The sequence below is a fragment of the Silene latifolia genome, chromosome 1 (assembly GCF_048544455.1).
Source record: "Silene latifolia isolate original U9 population chromosome 1, ASM4854445v1, whole genome shotgun sequence".
In the NCBI taxonomy this organism is placed as follows: domain Eukaryota; kingdom Viridiplantae; phylum Streptophyta; class Magnoliopsida; order Caryophyllales; family Caryophyllaceae; genus Silene; species Silene latifolia.
This window is the reverse complement of record NC_133526.1, coordinates 8,230,072-8,249,733: the sequence shown is the minus strand read 5'-3', so window position 1 is coordinate 8,249,733 and position 19,662 is coordinate 8,230,072. Positions and strand designations below refer to the sequence as shown.

Here is a 19,662-nt window from a genome sequence, read left to right as displayed (position 1 = left end):
ACTGTATGTATACTCAAACATCTCTGATCCTACGATGCCTATATTACCGAAATGCTTTTAAAGTTGTTGAATAGGATGATTTGAAGTTGGGGTTAAGATTTTAGATAAAGTTGATTAGGAATCTTAGTCTCTACGGTCGATAATTTTCAAATGTCTTTATTTGTGTTGAAATACAATCCCCTACATCTTTGGAAAACAAAAATTATTAATCAATACGTATATTGTCATAATATATCATCAAAATATATTTATTTTTATGTATATGGCTACAATTTACTAAACTTTTGCCACAGTTTATTATTATTTTGTCACGAATATTGCTATGTTTGTTAGTGTTTTGCAACGATTATTGTTATTATTTTTTTCTTTTTTTTTTCTTTTTTTATTATTATGCTCCCTCCGTCTTTGTCATTTTTCTATTTTTTATTGTTATTTCATTAAAAAAAATTCTCTTATTTTCTCTTAACTGTTGTAACAATTAATCAAATGAAAACAATTTAAATTATGCCGGTATATAATAGATAAAACAATAATCATTCTCACATTATAGATTCAAAGTTAAAAGATATGATTCTCATTAGTAGAAAGTGAAAAAAAAAATATAGATTTACCCTTTTAATTAAATTCATTATATATACTCCCTCCATTCAACAATTATCACCCCATTTTAATATAATAGCTCTCACATATAATAGAAAAATGGTCCATTCAACAATTATCACCCCATTTTTATATAATACCTCTCACATATAATGGAGAAATGGAGTGATAATCGTTGAATGGAGGGAGTATATGTTTTTTCTATATTTACACTAAACTTGCGGTAGTCAATATTTGTAATTTGTTGTTGACATGTCAAAAGTGTGGTCATTTCCCCCACAAAGCTCACAAGGTGAAAGTTCGTCTACCTCCTCCATGGGTTGGACCATGTGAGGCGGTAGCTTGATGAACTTGGTTCCTTTGTAATTTCTCAAGTTGCTTTGGTAAGAAGATCAAGCTTAGCATTTGTTTCGCCATTTGAACTAGAAGAATTCTCGTTAGGGTATTTGCCATTTTTCCTAAGCATATTTTCCCTTGATTTATAATTGGCGTCCGAGTCCACCATCTTCTTAATTAGTGTCGTCCCTTCCTCATCACCCAAATGGTCAAATTTCTCTCCCGCAGAGGCATTCACCATTTCTTTAGTTCTAGACAACAAGGTTTGGAAGAAGGTTTGGGTGATATACCACTCCGGAATCCTTTGGTGATGACAACTAGCGATAAGGTCTTGATATCTATCTCATGCTCCACCCAAAGATTCTTCATCTTCTTGTTGGAAAGTGTGGATTTCATTTCGAAGCATGGCGGTCTCGGATGACGGATAGTATTTGGCCATGAACGCCTTGGCTAAAGCGTCCCATGTTGTGAATGTATCCGGAGGGTGGTTATTCAACCACCGGTCCGCCCTACCCGTCAAAGAGAATGAGAACAACATCATCCTTAGAGTGTTTTCGGATACTCCGTTCTTCTTCATCATATAGACCTTTCTCTTGAACTTTCGTAGGTGAGCATGGGCATATTCTTCAATGTGTCCCTCAAACAAGTCTTTTTCAATCAACTCCACTTGGGCGGGGTGCATCTCGAAATTGTTGGGAGCCAAGGTACCAAAATTAATTGGATTGCAAGAATCATTGTGGTTTGGGCGATTGTGATCTCGTAGAGCCGCCATTGGTGGTGGTGGGTTTGGTATTTGAGGAGGTGATGATTGAGGTGGACTTGGAAGTGGAAAGTTGTGAAAAGGGATTTTCTATAGGGATCTCAATTGTGTTGGTTGGTAGGAGAAGGGTTGGTGTTTCAATGGTGTGATGGGTGTGAAGTTGCTTGGTCAAAAGTTGTTGGAGGAGAATCTCGAACTCTTGCTAGGGTCCTATTTCTTAAGGTCCGGAAGAGCCTCTCGGGGTCGGGGTTGAAAAGCAATGCGTGGTGATTTCTCCTAGGCATGCAACTTGGTGAACTGTTAGTCTCCTAGTGTTTTTACACACTAGGGAAAGACAAAAATCACGCACTCTACACGGGAACACACAACTACTCAAGCAAACAAACAATTGAGCTAAAACTAAAACTAAGACTCTTAATAAACTAAATATAACCTAACGTCATCCCCGACAACGACGTCATTTGATGAGTAAGAAATATGGTGTTATGTAGTGTCGTCGTTTCTTATCACCAACAAAATTTGTAACCCAATTTAGTAGTATAAATCGGGGTCGAACCACGAGGATGGAGAAGTTTCTACTTAGTTTAATACTAGTCTAATTTATTCAGGAAAATGAAGGGAGTTGATTCAAACTTAAACAACTAGATATAAACTAAGACAATCGATTGTGATGAAGTGTAAACGATTGATTTAAAGACTATGGCTTTTGGGTTCATCTAAATGGGTTTAGGACAAACATGGTGATTTAATGGGTCAATGGTAAGCATTAGCCTAGGAAAAACAATCAATGTCTTGACCTTCCTAAAGATGACACCTAACTTTCATTAAGCATCAATACTTCTCCTAAACATACAACAAGACCCTCCATAAACTTTCATTCATAGGGGAATTAAGCAAATAATGAAGAAAGGCATGTGCTCTCACTCATACAATTCATCAAACACCTTGTGTGCATGGATAAGAAGGCTAAACAACTCACCAAAAACCCAATATTAATCATCCAATCATACCCATTAATCCCATTTAAACTCCTCCTAAACCCTAGGAGGATTTCTACTCACACATATTCAAATGATAAATGCAAATAATTGGAGAAAGACAAGTAATCAAAGTAGAAGACATGGTATAAATTTCAACAATGATAAAAGACAACTTGAAATGTAAACTATATATTGATTAAACAAAGTAAATAAGAAGAGAAATGTACCAACAATAAGGAAAGATGGTTACTTTGATTGAATTAATGAAGAGATCCTTCAATATCTCCAAATTACAACCCAATAACCAAATATAAACAATTGATGATAACTACTACTAAGCTAATTTTACTAAGTAACTAGTTTGAAAGCCCGTACTTCGTACTGGTTAATGACCTTGATTATTTTAAAACTAAGTTATAGAACATTATCGATTAGGTGTTTCGAAGTTCAAATCCGTGTGTCACATAATTCTAAAAAAATGAAATATCTTAATCCCTTATGGTCTCTTGATACGTACTTGATTCTAAGCATTAAGTAGCCTTTAAAGCTTTGTTATCTCGAATTATAGCAAAATTTATTAAGTTCTAATCATCATAAGTGTAAGTCAATGGGGGCGCTTTGATAACTCTTATGATTAATACAAAGACAAGTGTGAAATTAATGAATAGTTTACATTTGCTATATTTTGGTAGAGAGAATAAAGTAAATGTAAATTATTGACTGGGACGGAGGGAGTATATATTTTGTTTGAACCATATATCTACCCTTCAAATACGGACAATTTCCTTACGCGTGTCATTCTTATAAGTTAGTCATTTCAAATTTTTTTGTTCAGTTAATAAGACCGTCTTACATAATAATAATAATTAATTTTCTAATTACTGATACATAAAGTTAATTTTTATGTTCTTTCTTTCACAAAGCACATGTAATGTATACTCCTATGATCATCTTATTGCTATCATTCCACCGTAAAGACGTAAAAGATAAATCCGTCTATGTTTTTGGCCACTATAAGCAAACATACAATTTAGTGACAACAAAATTATAGTTTGTTAAATTTAATTTTAACCCTTAAAAATACAAACTCTTAAGAGCTATCTTTCACAATAGTTAAGTGACTCAAAAGATTTTGGGTTGATTCCCAAGTTTCAAGGATGGCTTCTATTTATAATCAAAAGATCACCCTACCTTATGCATGCTAATCTTTCAATGTGGGACAAATCTACTATTTACATGTTGTATATTCACAACACCTCAATTATTTTTCAATGTGTGACAAATAACATACTAAAAATACGTCATCTTTTTCACACCTATTTCGACATCCAACCTGAATCTCGAAATACGGACAATTGCTACTCATTATATCTAATAGTAGTTATATTTAATATTTAATAATATGAGAAAATGCTATATGTTAATATTCGTACATTCAACATCCAATTCGATTGATAATGAGCAAATAGTAACAAACTAATCTTATCTACAGTCTAAAGTTTTTCGCCCGTATATAGGTAACATTTGTGTAATTTTATCTTATTGCTAACAAATTAATCTTATCTAAAGCCCAAAGTTTTTCTACGTATAAAATTAACATTTTTTCTTATAAATATTAAGTAGTTTTTAAGGGTTGGACTCTCTAGATGGAAAAAAAAATGTTAAAACTTGAAAAATTAATATTATGTAACGTTACTTTTAAAATCTCTTATATAATAAGAATACTACTGATGTATGTTCGTTATTTAAAAAATCAGCTTAAAAATTAAAAAATAAATAACTTATTGCTAACTACTAAATTTGAGTAAAAAAGGAGATAATATAACAATATATAATTATATAATTGTGAAACCACTAAAATCAAAAGTATAATACAAATAAATTTCACTATTGTGGAGGTAATAATACAAACTCTTATAAGAGCTATCTAAAACAATATTTAAGAGACTCAAAAGATTTTGAGTTGATATTTAAGTTCCAAGAATGACTCATATTTATAATCATAGGATCACCCCACATTATGTTAATCTTTTGATGTGCGACAATTCTACTATTTATAATAATAGGATCAGCACACCTTATGTTAATCTTTCGATGTGGGACAATTCTACTATTTATAATAGGATGACCATACCTTATGGTAATTTTTCGATGTGGGACTATTCTACTATTTATACGTAGTATGTTCACGACATCTTATTATTTTACAATGTGTGACATATAATATACTAAGAATTACATCATCTTTTTCGCACCTTGTTCGACATCCAACTCGATTTAATAACGTTTTGTTCTTTGTATTTTCCCCCTTAACTGATGTATGAACTCTTTTTCTAAGTCTTTTAATTTAAGTACATATTTAAACAAAAAAAAGTTGAAGACGGATAATTCCGTCTTAAATAAAAAATCGTGGATAATAAAATACAAATAAATTTGGTACTAAGACTACATAAGCTGTTATGGTCTATGGATTTTTTAGGAAAATATTTCTGTAGCATTTTATTATTAGTGTGTTGTCAGTTCCTAGAGTTAATATGGTAGCTGAACCTTGAGCTCTTTGCTATACTTGGATTTCTTCGACTGTTGTCCGCTTAATTGTTTGACTAATATTCAGTGAGTTGATCCCATTATAATGAAATCATACCCAACTCATTTTTATATTCTCATTCTCATTAAATTAAATTAATCAATATTAATCGCTTTTAAGACTTATTAAGTATGGAGATCATGCATACTTATTGTTACATTTGTTAGTTAGTCTTATCGGTGTTTGATTGTTAGATTAAAGTATAATATAATTAGATAATTGAATCAAGAAAATCAAGGTCGCTTGTATCAATTTAACTTTTAGAGCACAACAAATGTAACATATAAGACAAATGTAACATATATGAGCTTTTTAAGATAATACTTAAGAGACTTAAAAGATGACTCATATATATAATCATAGGATCATTACACCTTAAGTTAATCTTTCGATGTGGGATAATTCTATTATTTATAATTGGATGACCCCACCTTATGGTAATTTTCCGACGTGGGATGATTCTACTATTTATACGTAGTATGTTCATCACACTTACATTATTTTTTAATGTGTGACATATAACATACTAAGAAGCACGTCTTTTTTTTCTCACCTAGTTCGATATCCTATCCTTTCTATTAATAATCATATTTTTTTTCTTTTTTTTTTGTGCAAATGATATGAAATTCATACTCTAATAATTTCATTTTTTAATCCCAAATCTAATTATATAATTTTTTTATGATAGTTTTTTATAAAATGAAATGTAAAATATTTTTATATAAGAGTTATAAACATGACTTGGATATATAATATAGTAAATATATATTATAATAATTAAGAGACTCGAAAGATTTGGGTTAATACCTAAGTTTCAAGGACGCCTCTTATTTATAATCATAGGATTAACCCACTTTGTTAATCTTTCAATGTGGGACATTCTATTATTTATACGTAATATGTATATTCTCCACACCTACATTATTTTTCAATGTGGGACATATAATGTATTAAGAACTAAGAGTTACACTATCTTTAGTATGTGCAAATAATTTAAAATTTATACTCTAATGATAGCATTTTTTTATCACGAATCTAATTATATTATTTTCATAATTTTTTTAACAATATTTTTTTGTCAAATGAAATGGAAAAGTTTTTATATAAAAATTGGAAATATCACTTGAATATAATTTATGAAATATATATATTATAATAATTAAAAGATTTTCCACTTTATTTTTTACATCAAAAATTATTATTTATGATATTTTCCTAAATTGATTTTTGTTGATGTGGACGCTTTAGAATCGCTCTAAAAAAGCTTCTTTTATAAATATATATATATATAGATTAATATTGATTAAGGAATGATTAGTACTTTGATTAAGGAAAGATTTCATAAATTAAGGAAAATTTCAGATCTAGGGTTGTGTGCCTAAAATGAATTAGGAGAGGGGTATTTATAGTTTTACAAACATTTAGTTTAAAAATTACAAGGAAATAGAAATGCGGGGAGAAGGAGTCTGAGACGGTCGACCGGCCGCCGGTCCTGGACCGGCTGTCAAATCCCTGTAAATTCTGCTTGATTTAATATTGCCAGGTGAGTCTAGCCGGCTGACCGGCTGCCGGCTCTGGACCGGCCCCAAGGAGGGACTATCAGCCGATTGACCGGCCGCCGGCATGCCGGCTGGGAGTCCTCTTTCACTTCCTTTCTCATAGTACGAATAAAGGGACTCTCAGCCGGTTGGGAGTCCTTCTACGCCTTCCTTTAATCTTCTTCCTTATGCTTGCCTTGTGAGGTCCTTTGCTAGCTCCCTTAGTCCTCTTCCCGATGCAAAAACCTGCAAGGAGAGACATAAAACTCATAGTACGCCAGTACGGGACTAAAGTTACAAAATGCAAGCTAGAAGGGTCAAAAACCGTGTAGGTTCGGGAAAAAATGCATAGAGAAGAAGGGGGAAATTGACACAAAAAATGCCCGTTCATATCCTTTGTATATATCATTTCCTTTTCTTGTATAGGCTTCTCAGTCAAGTTAGGTCTAGGGTTTTGCTCTCTTGTAATTAGAATATATTTACCGTTTGTTCATCGTTTAATAAATCAAGCAATTACATAATAAACTTCTCATCTTATATGGTATCAAGACCTCCATCGATCCTAACTCGATTTCTCACAAATAGCCGCCTGACGTCTTACCTCGGCCACCATGACTAACACCTCTCAAACAATCACCAACCCCAATGATCCCAACTCACCTTTCATCCTTGTCAACCTCTCCATCGTGGAGAAACTCACACCCTTAACCTACCTTCCTTGGAAAACCCAGATTGAGTCGATCTTTTTCGGCTATGATCTCTGTTCGTTTCTCAATGGAAAACCCCTGTTCCATCCGAAACCATAACCTCTGCCGACAAGAAAACTAGCCCCAACCCTGCTTACTCGACTTGAAAGCGCCAAGATCGCCTTCTTTTTGGTGCTCTCCTCGGTACTATACTACCCACCATCACACCCCTTGTCTTTCAAGCTAAAAAAAACTCATGAAGACTGGACCATATTAGCCACCACCTATGCCAACCCATCTCATGGCCATGTTCTCCAAATCAAAGACCGTCTTCGCTCTTTATCCAAAAACAATCAATCAATTACCGACTATATGCATGCCATTAAAGCATGTACCGATCAACTTGCCATAATGGGCAAACCAATGGATCTTGAAGACATTGTTGACAAATCTATTTGTGGTCTCGACTACAAAATTTACAAACCCATCATCGATGCCATACGTGCTCGCGATGAACCTATCACTTTTGAGGCCCTTCATGAGAAGTTAATCAACTTCGAACTCACTCTTCAACACACAATCAACCCTGCTTCTTACCCTGCCATGGCCTATACCATGTCTTACTGTCCATTCAACCGCACCTATTCCAAACAACCACATCCACCCTCTTCTCCTGTCGCCTCATCCAAGCCTTCCCCTAATCCGTTCATAGGCAAGTGCCAATTCTGTCAAACCACGGGTCATATCATATCTCAATGCTACAAGTTCAGAGACTTGTACTCTACTGTCGTCTTCCCACCACCAAACACCTCCTTCCGCAACAATAACACCTACACTTTTGCGAACACCAACAATCGCGCTGCTCCACCTGCCGCTCACACCGCCACTGTTTCTCAGCCTCCATCTCACCCCCATTGGCTCCTTGATAGTGGTGCAACTCACCATATAACCAATGATCTTGAAAACCTCTCTTTTTATTCACCATATGACGGTTTAGACGAACTCATAATTGGTGACGGCTCCACCCTTCTTATCTCGTATATCGGTTCGTTCACTATCACTGTTAATTCTTCAAAAATTATCTTTAATAATGTTCTATATGTTCCGCAAATTTCTCAAAACATAATTTCTATTTCTCAACTTTGTCTTGATAATCCTATTTTTGTTGAATTATCACAATCATCTTGTCCTATTAAGGAACTCCAGACGACCAAAACCCTTCTCCGAGGAAACAATAGCCGAAGAACATATCACCTTACACCAGCTGATTTACATGTTTACGCCGTAGCTGCTCGTGACTCTCTTGCGTGGCATCATCGGCTTGGACATCCCTCGGCACCTCTGCTACAATATTTACGTAATACTTTCAATATTTTTATCGAATAATTTCAGTCACTGTGACTCTTGTATTGTTAACAAAAGTCACAAACTTCCTTTTAATTCTCCCTAGTTTTATTACTACAGCACCATTGCAGTTAGTATTTTCCGATGTATGGACATCACCTATTTATTCTCATGATAATTTCAAATATTATGTTATATTCGTTGATCATTTTACAAAGTATGTTTGGCTTTATCCACTAAAACGGAAATCCGACACAATCACTAATCACTGTCTTCAAACGTTTTCGTGCATTGGTAGAAAATTTTTTTATTCGACCAATTTTACAACACTTTTCCGATAACGGTGGTGAGTACATTAAACTCAATTTCACGCTCTCTGACAATGGAATTGGGCAACTTACCTCACCTCCACACACACCTGAACACAACGGATATGCGGAATGCCGTCACCGTCACATTGTCGAAACCGGTCTCACTCTCCTTACACATGCTAAACTTCCATCAACCTTTTGGCCACATGTCGTCTACCTCATTAACCGGTTTCCAACCCCTACTCTTAATCACATGTCACCCTACTTAAAACTGTTTGGCACGCCTCCCAACTATATGAAACTCCGCAGCTTCGGTTGCTTATGCTACCCTTGGCTTCGACCGTATACCAAGCACAAGCTTGAACCTCGCTCTCAACCGTGTATCTTTATTGGTTACTCTCCTACCCAAAGTGCTTATTACAACCTTGAGCCCGTTTCCAACAGAACATATGTGTCTCGCCATGTTAAATTCATTGAAACACAATTTCCGTATCCCGACCTTACATCCACCTCCTCCACCTCACTTATTCCTGATTCCAATTCGTGGTGCACCTATGCTGGCCCTACTCTCATCCCTTATCCTCCTCCTACCACTAGTGTTGACACCCCATCTCCCCCACCTAGGCAAACACCCCCACGTAACAGTCTCGTCCCTTTCTCTGCCTCTTCCTCAGCCACCCCACCCTCTTTCACCACGTCCCATGTTCCCACACCCTCCACTGCCAGCTCCTCTCCTTCGCCACCTCCACCACCGCCCCACCTCCCCTATCTCGTCATGTTGTCACTCGCCTCACCAACAACATTGTTAAAACCAACTCCAAGTACGCCAAACTTGCCATTGTCAACCAACATGCCCTACCATCAACCACGAAACAAGCCCGACCTCTTAAATCCTCTTTGGCGCGATGCTATGCTTGATGAACACCGTGCTCTTCTTAAGAATCAAACCCGGACCCTCGTTCCACCCAACCCAAGTTATAAAGTCGTCTGCTGCAAGTGGGTTTATCGTGTGAAATACAAACCTGATAACTCTATTGAAAAGTACAAAGCTCGATTATATTAGTCGCCAAAGGTTTTCATCAACGGTCAGGGGTTGACTACTCGGAAACATTCAGTCCCGTTATTAAACCAACTACGGTACGTTTGATCCTTTCTCTTGCGCTTACTCGAGGCTAGAGTTTTCGTCAACTAGATGTTAACAACTCATTTCTACAATATTCCCTCGCTGACAATATTTATATATCTTAACCATCGGGTTTTATTGACCCTCAATTTCCGTCCTTTGTATGCAAATTGTCGAAACCAATTTATGGCTTAAAACAAGCTCCTCGGGCCTGGTTTACCACACTTAAGTCGTTCTTAATTTCGTATGGTTTTAAACAGTCCATTGCTGATTCATCATTGTTTTTGTATGCCAAACCCGATACCACTATTTAATTTATGCATTAATTTATGTCGACGATATTATCGTCACAGTCCTCACACATCGATTGTCACCAAATTTATTTTCGTTTTGTCCGAAAATTCTCCCTCGAAGACTTAGGTTCACTCTCTTATTTCCTAGGTGTCAAGATCACACCCAACACCCATGGTTTGATCCTAACCCAATCTAAATATATTCATGATGTCCTTGATAAGTTTAAAATGTTGGAGTCTAAGCCTGCCACCACGCATATGGCTACCTATCCGACACTAAATTACACCGACGGCTCTCCTTTGCCAAATCCCACTGACTATCGTGCCCTTGTTGGAAGCCTTCAGTACATGTCCTTCACTCGACCTGATGTCGCGTTCCCTGTCAATAGATTAGCTCAATTTATGCAAAACCCGACCGATATTCATTGAAATTTCCGCCAAACATGTGCTTCGCTACTTGCGTGGCACTCAAAACCATGGTCTGCAACTATTTCGTACTTTTCCACTTTATTTGCACGCTTTTTGTGATGCTGATTGAGGTGGTGACACAGACTCTTATACTTCCACGACAGGTTACTTTACATTTCTTGGTCGAAATCCACTCTCGTGGACTTCCAGAAAATCGAGCTTTGGCTCGCTCTTCCACTGAAGCGGAGTTTCGTGCTGTCGGAGATACCACGACCGAATTGTTGTGGTTACAATCTTTACTGCAAGAACTCGGTATTCAACTTTCGCCACAACTCGTCATCTATTGTGACAACCTGGGTGCTACCCATTACTCTGTAAATCCGGTCTTCCATTCGCGTATGAAGCATGTTGCGCTTGATTTCCACTTTGTGCGCGAGCAAGTTCAGTCTGGTCACTTGCGTGTTCAGCATATTGCGGGTGATGACCAACTAGCTGATATTCTCACCAAGGCTTTGCCAAACCTCGTCATCAGCTTCTACTCTCCAAGATTGGCCTTAGTTCCGGATCGTCCATCTTGTGGGGGCGTATTGAAGATATTTCCGTATCTTAGTGTATATATTTCGGTTACCATATTTCTCGTTCATATCTTTTGTATATATTGTTTCCTTTTCTTGCATAGGCTTCTCCGTCAAGTTAGGTCTAGGGTTTTGCTCTCTTGTAATTAGTATATATGTACCGTTTGTTCATCGTTTAATAAATCAAGCAATTACTTAATAAACTTCTCATCTTATACTTATCTACTCACTTCTTGCCCATTTAATTCCAAATCACTACAAAGCAAAGATACATTTATATCATTTTGTGCTTGTTAGGATTGTGCTAGACTTTTTGTTAATTCATTTTTTTATAGGTGAAATTTATTGAGTTGATTTCATAACTATAGAATATGAAAAGGTTAACATGTAAATGTAATGCGTCACATGTCATTTTATTAGCTACTTAATCTATCATTTTTATATTATTGTAAGACAATAAAATTTCAAAGATTAAAACTCTAGTATGGACTTTGAAATTAAAATTTTGTTTAGTTAATAACACTCAAAAAGCCCAAAATCTAATACTTAGTGTGCTTTTATTGCATTTATTGTTTCCTATTTTATTTAATTTTATCTTTTTTCTCTTTTTCTAAATAATAAGTGATGACATGGTTTGCTTAGAACTTTCCGAAAGGTGGATGGTGTGTTATTTATAAATTATTATGAGTTGAATATTTATATAAGACCGTCTTAGATAAGAACATCTGAAGTACTCCGTTATGGTCTTATGGTGTATACAAATAAAGCAAAGCAACATGCCTAAGCTGGCTGTTTTTTATTTGGTCTTTGGTTTCGTGGTAGCACAAAATAGAAGTGCTGCAGTAGAACTCCGGCCAATCTATAAAATGTTCAAAGGTCCACGTTCAAATCCTGACTGCGGCAATTCTTTACCATCTTTTTTTAAATCGTCGCAATTTACCACCTCCAGTAATTTTAATCTACAAGGTATACTTGGATCACACAGGAACCCTAATCTATGACAATATTTCACTTCGAGCATTATGCTGTCCACTTCTCTATATTTTAGATCCTAAGAATCGGAACAAGACGGAAACTTGAACAGTTTCTTATGAAGATCAATGCGTATGAACAGCTTTCAGGGATGGTGAACTTGGTCTTGGAATGGTGTCATGAACAACATTCATGAGGTAGTGATGACAGATGGGCGGCATGCGGAAACAGCCGAAGAGTGGCCTGAAGACTGCAAATATACTTGGGCCTCGGACAGCGGTTGGGGATAGTGACACATTCAGAGACCGCTGTATAGAGGGATCCCAGATGATTACTCCCGCCGATAATCCCACAACAATGTCTACCCCTTCCCTTTATTGTTTGTTAGACTTTGTTGTTTAAGTTGCAGGAGGCTGCATTGCACCTGGTTGCCCTATTCTGGCGACCATTTTTTCCCGCTGCCATTGTGCCAGGCTAGCTAATATCCGACAGCTTTACCAAAGTTTTAATACACAAATACGAGACAATAGACAAAAACAATCAGGTCATGCTTAAAACTGCCATAAACATCAAACAAACAATCAAGGAACATTCAACATTATCTCCTAAAACATGCATGTGTCAACTGAGTTGCTCAGTGTCACTAGCTATCTCCACATCTGCCTACAATCCTTAATAAAAATTCGTTACAAATACGACTTCACAAGAACATTGTCTGCCACACGCTATGAATGACAATCAAATAGCAAAGCTCCATAACAATGTCTAATTTTGACAATAAGCAAAATTAGAAAAGGAAATAAACAATATTGTCATATATATTCCACTTACAACTTAACCGATAAACAAAAGTACTGACAACGAGCTTTTCTGATGGCTTGCTTGCGATAAGGGCAATCGTTACCATGGTAATGCAGCTCAAAACAAAGGGAAAGAGGAAGAAAGTGGTGGTATCGGATGAAACAAAAAGAGACAGAGGGAAAACTATTACTTTCTTATTCCATTTTCTTCCATTTTCGCAAACTCCATTACCCTTGTAACAATTACTTCGGTTGAATCTTACTAATCAATGATAATCGTCACTGGAGGAGCGTCTACTATACCACCCTTTTTGTCATCAGCAAAATTTTGAGGCGAGAGAGCAATATCAACACCCTCTTGAAGTAAAACCAAACTCTCTTGGTACGATTCTACGTGCCAATGATATTCGCGATGAGATATCTCCAGATTCACCATTACAGGATTATCCACAATTGGCTCTACCACGGCACCAGGTCGCCCCATCATCACCACAAGTCCATTCTTAGTAAAACCAACTAAAAATTGCCGCAAACTAGTCGTACCAAGGTCGAGTGTAAACAACTTGACCCATGACTTAATCCCGGCATTCTCTAATAATCTCCAAATGTCACTTTTCCTATAATCTAGAGTATGAATCAGCACAAGCGAGTCACGGAAAATCGACAATTCTACTTCACTATAAGGAAACAGATTATTAACCTCATCAGGACAGGCAAACTCGGAACACGACTCAGAACTCAAATCAAACGATACAAGCTTCATTCTATGATCATCCAATGCAGTAACCCTATGAATAATTCCTCCTACAGTTCGAGGCCGAGACCGGGTATTCCAATTAGGTACAAAATCAATCTTCCTCCAACATTTTTCCCTAAGTGAGAACACATAATTATGATCATCATCAATTTTGCTAACTACTTTATAATCATTTGTCAAGACATCAAACCCGAACCCGAAAACACGACCCGGGGGATATTTTGAACCGGAAGAATCGGGAAGAATGTAACATTTTCTAATACTAGGGTTCCATAATAAAACAATCCCAGATTTATAATCCCATAAACAAACTAAACCATTAACACAACCCAGAATAACAAAAAATTCACTTTTACTTTTGAAAGGGAAATAAAGGGATTCAATTGAATTGAAATGTTGATTGTCATGGTGTAAGGTGTATGTTTCTTTGAATTCAAACATGAGCATTCGTCTGAAGAGAATTTTAGGGTTTTGAGAAACATGGGTGTGATTTAGGTGTAATGAAATGAAATTAGAAGAGTTAATTAGAGAATACCAATATTTGCAGACACATCTGATTTGTAGTAATGATTTTGCAGGAATTCTTATTAGGATTTCGCAAAGTAAATCGGCAGGTAAACAATTGAGTTCCATCTAGTTAGTTTTTTCAGATATTTGGATCTTAGAAGAGGAGTATGAATGTATGATGATGGAGTGGTAAATTGTTGACAAATTGGGAATGATGGGGGTGAAACTGAAATGAATCTACACAAAATCTTATTACCGACGACACATATCCGTCCATAACTAAAGACGTGTCAAATACAATACCACATTCCTATAGGATAAGCAATAAGTGAGGTGGTGGGGCCAAAAATATCACCATTTTCAAGTTATTTGACCCGTCTTTAGCTATAGACAGATATATCCGTCTATGGCAAGACTAGCTGATGAATCTATGTTCTTCATTCTATATTGTGGAATGGTGGAGATGGAAGTTGGCCGTGTCTTGTGTCGGCCTATCGTGTTAGGAGAAGAAAATGGCACGTCTCAAGGATGAGAATTGAGAAGGTGGGCTACGTATCGTGTCGTGCCAGGCCTGTGAATTGGAAATAACGGCCCAGGCACGAACCTTAGCGTGCCGTGTTTGGGCATGTCCATACAAATCATATACTTTAGCCCTTATATCTTCGTATTTTGAGCCTGTCGTGTCCAAGTGGGTTGTACCATGGGTTAGGCAAAGTTTTTTTTCCTCAAATTTCGTCCTAGGCACGGCTCATGGCGTGTCGTGCCATGTTGGGCCGTGCCAATCCTCTATCGTGCTAAAATGGATCATGGGTCGTACCGGCTCAACGACCCACGTGCCCACTTCCATCTTTAAGGGTGAATAAATAAAACTAATTTTTGTATTTGTATAAACTAGGGTACGATTAAGCTAAGGTTTACTTGAGTCAAAGGGAAAAGTGACAAATTGATCCCAAATGTTTATGTACGTGATATAAAAGTTCTTTACCTTTTAAATGAGCAAATTATTCCCAAAAGTTTATCTTAGTGTGCAATTGACTTTACTTGTTTCCAACATTTTGGTCGCCGGAAAAATTTATGTGATACTAGAATTAAAAATATTCTTAATTTAATCAAAGAATATCTATTTTTTTTTTAAAGAAACAAACACATGCTCAAATAACAAGAACAATTACATTTTTATTGTTCTAATGAAGAAATTCAATAGAATAGTAGAGTTTTGGGTGAATTGAGGGACAATGTATATGGGATTTGTTGAAGAATAAAAGATAATAAAAACTAGTGAAAAGTCAATGTGATAGAGTCTTGACTGAACTAAGTCTAATTAGCGAATTAATAATCTTAGCTTAAGGTAGACAAATTATACAGTGTGAGTGTTGACTAATCAGTTTCTATAATAGTCCGCAATTCAGTAATGAGCATTATGCCTGCCCTTAACGTGTGCTAAAGTTTAGAGATGATGGCCAAGCTGGAACTGAATCAAATCCAAGTGACTCCCTTCATTTACATGTCGGTGACCTCTTATTTCTACGTTTTCAGATTTATGTTCACACAATCACCACATAACATTATAATTTCCCGAATTCATTTTTCAAACGACCATTTTTCGTCTAAAGCTTCAGACATAACCATTTTATAGTCTAATGTAACCAAATGATGCAATTTATGGTAACTTATTTTTCAATAGTGGTCACATTTGGTTATAAAATAGTTACAAAATACCGTCTTATTGCTTCATATCAGAACGGCTCGTCTAAAACAAAACCAACCGTAATAATTGACATTATTTGAAACTAGAGTGTCCAGTCCAAACTACCAAGTTTAAACTAGTATACTCCACAAAATAGCATGTTATTTAAACTAGAGTGTCCATGCTATATCCTATCAAACTTCATCTATTTTAGCCTACACAATGTCTCTTCCTTCCTTGAAAATATTCATTCCTCTGCTCTTCCTCATTCTAGTTCCACTGATTTCAGGTATGTATGTAGTTTAATACACAAGCGAAACATTTCATTACTTTACCAACTAAGCTAATTGACATCTGACACGATGCATTTTATGGATAATTATAGGAGATGGAGAATTGCCGCCACAATGGTGCGTAGTAGACGTGCAGACACCAGATGATGTACTGATAGGAGCAACGAATTGGGCATGTGGAGGAGATGGTGGTGCAGATTGTAGTATGATACAAGAGAATCAACCTTGTTATTTTCCTAACACGCCTCAAAACCATGCTTCTTATGCCTTCAATAGTTACTTTCAAAAGTTTAAGCATCAAGGTGCTAGTTGTTACTTCAATGGTGCTGCCATTGTCACCGATCTTGATCCGAGTACGTGCATCTTATCTTAATCTGTTTTCCTTTATTTTAGATTATTTCATTTTGCCAACTTTAATATTGGTTGTCTAACTGTGATAAAGTTTTTTAAATTAACTTGAGTTTAAGGGGTGCATTAAGGAATATAACATTATGTGACGATAGTGGCGGAGTCAGGATTTGAACTTAGGGGATGAAAAATTTTAAGGGTCGAATAAGTAATTTTATAAGGTACACTCGAAAAATTTAACTAAAAAATACGAAAATCTTGTCCATAGGGGGGACTTGGCTCCTGCTAGCCTCCTAGCTCCACCGCTGTGCGACTAGTAGCGATATTGACTGTATCACGAATGCTATATGAGAGGCATCAATGTATGAAACATCACTATAGCCAAATGCTAATCAAATTTGGTTGGTGTGAGTGGTAAGAACTCTTATATCTTAAACAAGTTATTCGGAATTCGATCTCTAACTCTTTCAAGTAAAAAAAAAAAAGAACTTAAAATGGCCAGATGGGTACCTTAAAGGAGATTGCGATATTCATGTTCAAAACACCAACAAAAAAAGTATAGACAATTCCTAGTCATAAACTCCAAAAAATGGTCCAAAAAATTAAAGATTAAAGAAAACCGTCTGTCTTGCTTGTGACCTCTCACAACCCTCTTTTACTTACCCCTCCCACTTGCCTCTTTATTTTACGTCACAAACTTATAACAAATTTTGTCCATCACAAATAAGAATTCGAGTAAAGAAAATGGGACAAAGGTGTTGGAAGGCTTTCTACAAAATCACATCCACATGGATCAAGTGGGCAAAGGTCAAGATTCAAGCATGTTCCCTTAAGGATGGGCCTTGTGTCACATGTTACCCCTAAGGCCCTAACTGGACCATTTTGTTTTTTGGGTTGCAAACAAATGTGAATTAGAAAGATTATGCCGATAGATTTAAAATTCGTATTCCTAATCTACTAAATCTCTCAACAATTTTTTTTTTTTAAAAAGCATCTTATTAAATAAGAAAGATAACTACAATTAGGTGTATTCATTAAATAAGGAAACTAATAATTATATTTTTTTTCATTAAATTATTATCTTTCATTAAGATTAATCTTTTTTATCAAATTATATTATTTTCACTAAACTCTAAACTATAATATCTTAATTAAAATATAAATAAAATATAAATAAAATTATAAATTGCTAAACCTTTTATTGATGTTATTACTTGAAAATGACTTGATCCATATACTACGTATGAAATAAAACTATAAATTGCTATTATTACTTTTGTGACAAAAAATATTAAGAAAATTTCAAATTTTAAATCATTAGCTTTGTGGTATAATTTTTTTTTTTTTTAATAATACATTTCAGCACATTGCTCAATTCTTGATTAATTGTCAGTTACAACCTTTTCTCAAAGCAAAATTCTATGACGAGGACAATTAATAAGATATCACTATTATATAAGCAATTTATTAAAGATAAAAGAAACTCTAAATATTGTGCATTTATTGCACAGGTCTAAACTATGTAAGATAATATTACCACACTTAAGTTGGAGCAAAATCCAACTCCAACAATATTTACTGTTTTTGTGTTTTGAGTTATATTGTACTCTCTCCTATTCACCATTTTATTCCCCTTTCTTTTTTGCATAAGAAATAAGAAATTGAATTTGAATTTGAATTTGGACCACGCAGAACACACTACTACACATGCTAATGAATTTGGTCCACACAAATCAACCCAAAAAGGAATTAGGGAAGAAAACCTGAATAATCTGTTTAAGGAAATAGGGAAGAAAATGATGAATTGGAGGGAATAGTTTTTTGAGCTTGATGTTTAAGTAAACGAACTTAAAAACTTTATACTAGAGCTCATAATCTTTAAAAACAGACTTAAAATTTTTATTATAAAACTCAAAAATTACACAACCAATTGTAATACATCAGATGTACTCCGTATAGTCTACTTACTAATGAAACGAATAACAACTTTTGTATATGTCTTCCTTCTATCAAGGTGGTTTTTTTCTTAATGACTCTTGTATGAGGTTGGTTGTTGGGTTTATACTCTAAGTTATAACGGAAAAAACGTGTAATATACACTTTGTATTAGTTCTACTTTAGGCTGGAATCGTGTGACAACAAATTTAGGCTTTGTAACTGACACACCTTCTTGTATTTGCCTTACAGGTTACGGCAACTGCCACTTTGAATCTCTCCCTTGAAATCATACATCTACTCCATATTACTATTTCCGATTCTGTGCTGCCTTCTTACTGCCGGAATGCTGTCTACAGAATTTTTTGATGTCGCTATTAAATTTGTTTATAATCGATCACTTCAATTACTCGACTCGACTATTACAAGTTTAATTATAGACTTCGATTGTTTTACACAAGAAGTTCAATACGAGTACAATTTAATTCACCTACGAAGAACGGTGTAGTGAGCTCTGTATTATGTTACTCGGACTTGACTGGCGTGTTCTAAAATTATTCTACTCAAGCTCGATTATAAAGGTCGTACCAAAATAAATTCACAGGTGTCGGATGCAACCTTTCAGGCTGAATTATGTTTTACTCCGTGTTGGTATAAGTGTTATATCGAGATACAATAGGTAGCCAAAATGAAATCTCGAATTCATGAAAAAGCAAGTCCTCCGTCTCAGTCATTTCCTACGTTTGTCCATTTATAACGAAAATGTAAGGAAATGACTCACAGCCAAAGTACCGATGAGACTAGGACAAAAGAATACAACCC

The 19,662-nt window shown here is 35.6% G+C and overlaps 2 protein-coding genes and 1 non-coding gene across 3 annotated transcripts; 2 read left to right on the top strand and 1 right to left on the bottom strand.

Annotated features, from left to right (window-relative positions):
• The first annotated feature begins 1,235 nt into the window (after positions 1-1,235).
• LOC141622571 (small nucleolar RNA R71) lies at positions 1,236-1,342 on the top strand. The gene has a single exon (XR_012533016.1). It is a non-coding gene; the product is annotated as a small nucleolar RNA R71 (small nucleolar RNA).
• Positions 1,343-13,061: 11,719 nt separating this feature from the next.
• Positions 13,062-14,811, bottom strand: LOC141596381 (putative F-box protein At1g32420). Its single transcript, XM_074416515.1, has one exon. The coding sequence runs from the start codon at positions 14,701-14,703 to the stop codon at positions 13,576-13,578; it is 1,128 nt and encodes a 375-aa protein (XP_074272616.1). The 5' UTR covers positions 14,704-14,811; the 3' UTR covers positions 13,062-13,575.
• A 1,585-nt stretch (positions 14,812-16,396) lies between these two features.
• On the top strand, positions 16,397-19,437 carry LOC141648825 (glucan endo-1,3-beta-glucosidase 4-like). The gene is made up of 3 exons (XM_074457553.1): positions 16,397-16,553; positions 16,650-16,910; positions 19,093-19,437. The coding sequence occupies exons 1-3, from the start codon at positions 16,487-16,489 to the stop codon at positions 19,125-19,127; spliced, it is 363 nt and encodes a 120-aa protein (XP_074313654.1). The 5' UTR covers positions 16,397-16,486; the 3' UTR covers positions 19,128-19,437.
• The last annotated feature ends 225 nt before the right edge of the window (positions 19,438-19,662 follow it).

What these genes read in the sequence shown, in the direction of transcription:
- LOC141648825 (XM_074457553.1), top strand. Translation starts at nt 16,487, where the DNA reads ATGTCTCTTCCTTCCTTGAAAATATTCATTCCTCTGCTCTTCCTCATT. An exon ending in TCTAGTTCCACTGATTTCAG is followed by an intron (nt 16,554 to 16,649) that starts GTATGTATGTAG and finishes GGATAATTATAG; the next exon opens with GAGATGGAGAATTGCCGCCA. An exon ending in TGTCACCGATCTTGATCCGA is followed by an intron (nt 16,911 to 19,092) that starts GTACGTGCATCT and finishes TTTGCCTTACAG; the next exon opens with GTTACGGCAACTGCCACTTT.
- LOC141596381 (XM_074416515.1), bottom strand. Translation starts at nt 14,703, where the DNA reads ATGGAACTCAATTGTTTACCTGCCGATTTACTTTGCGAAATCCTAATA.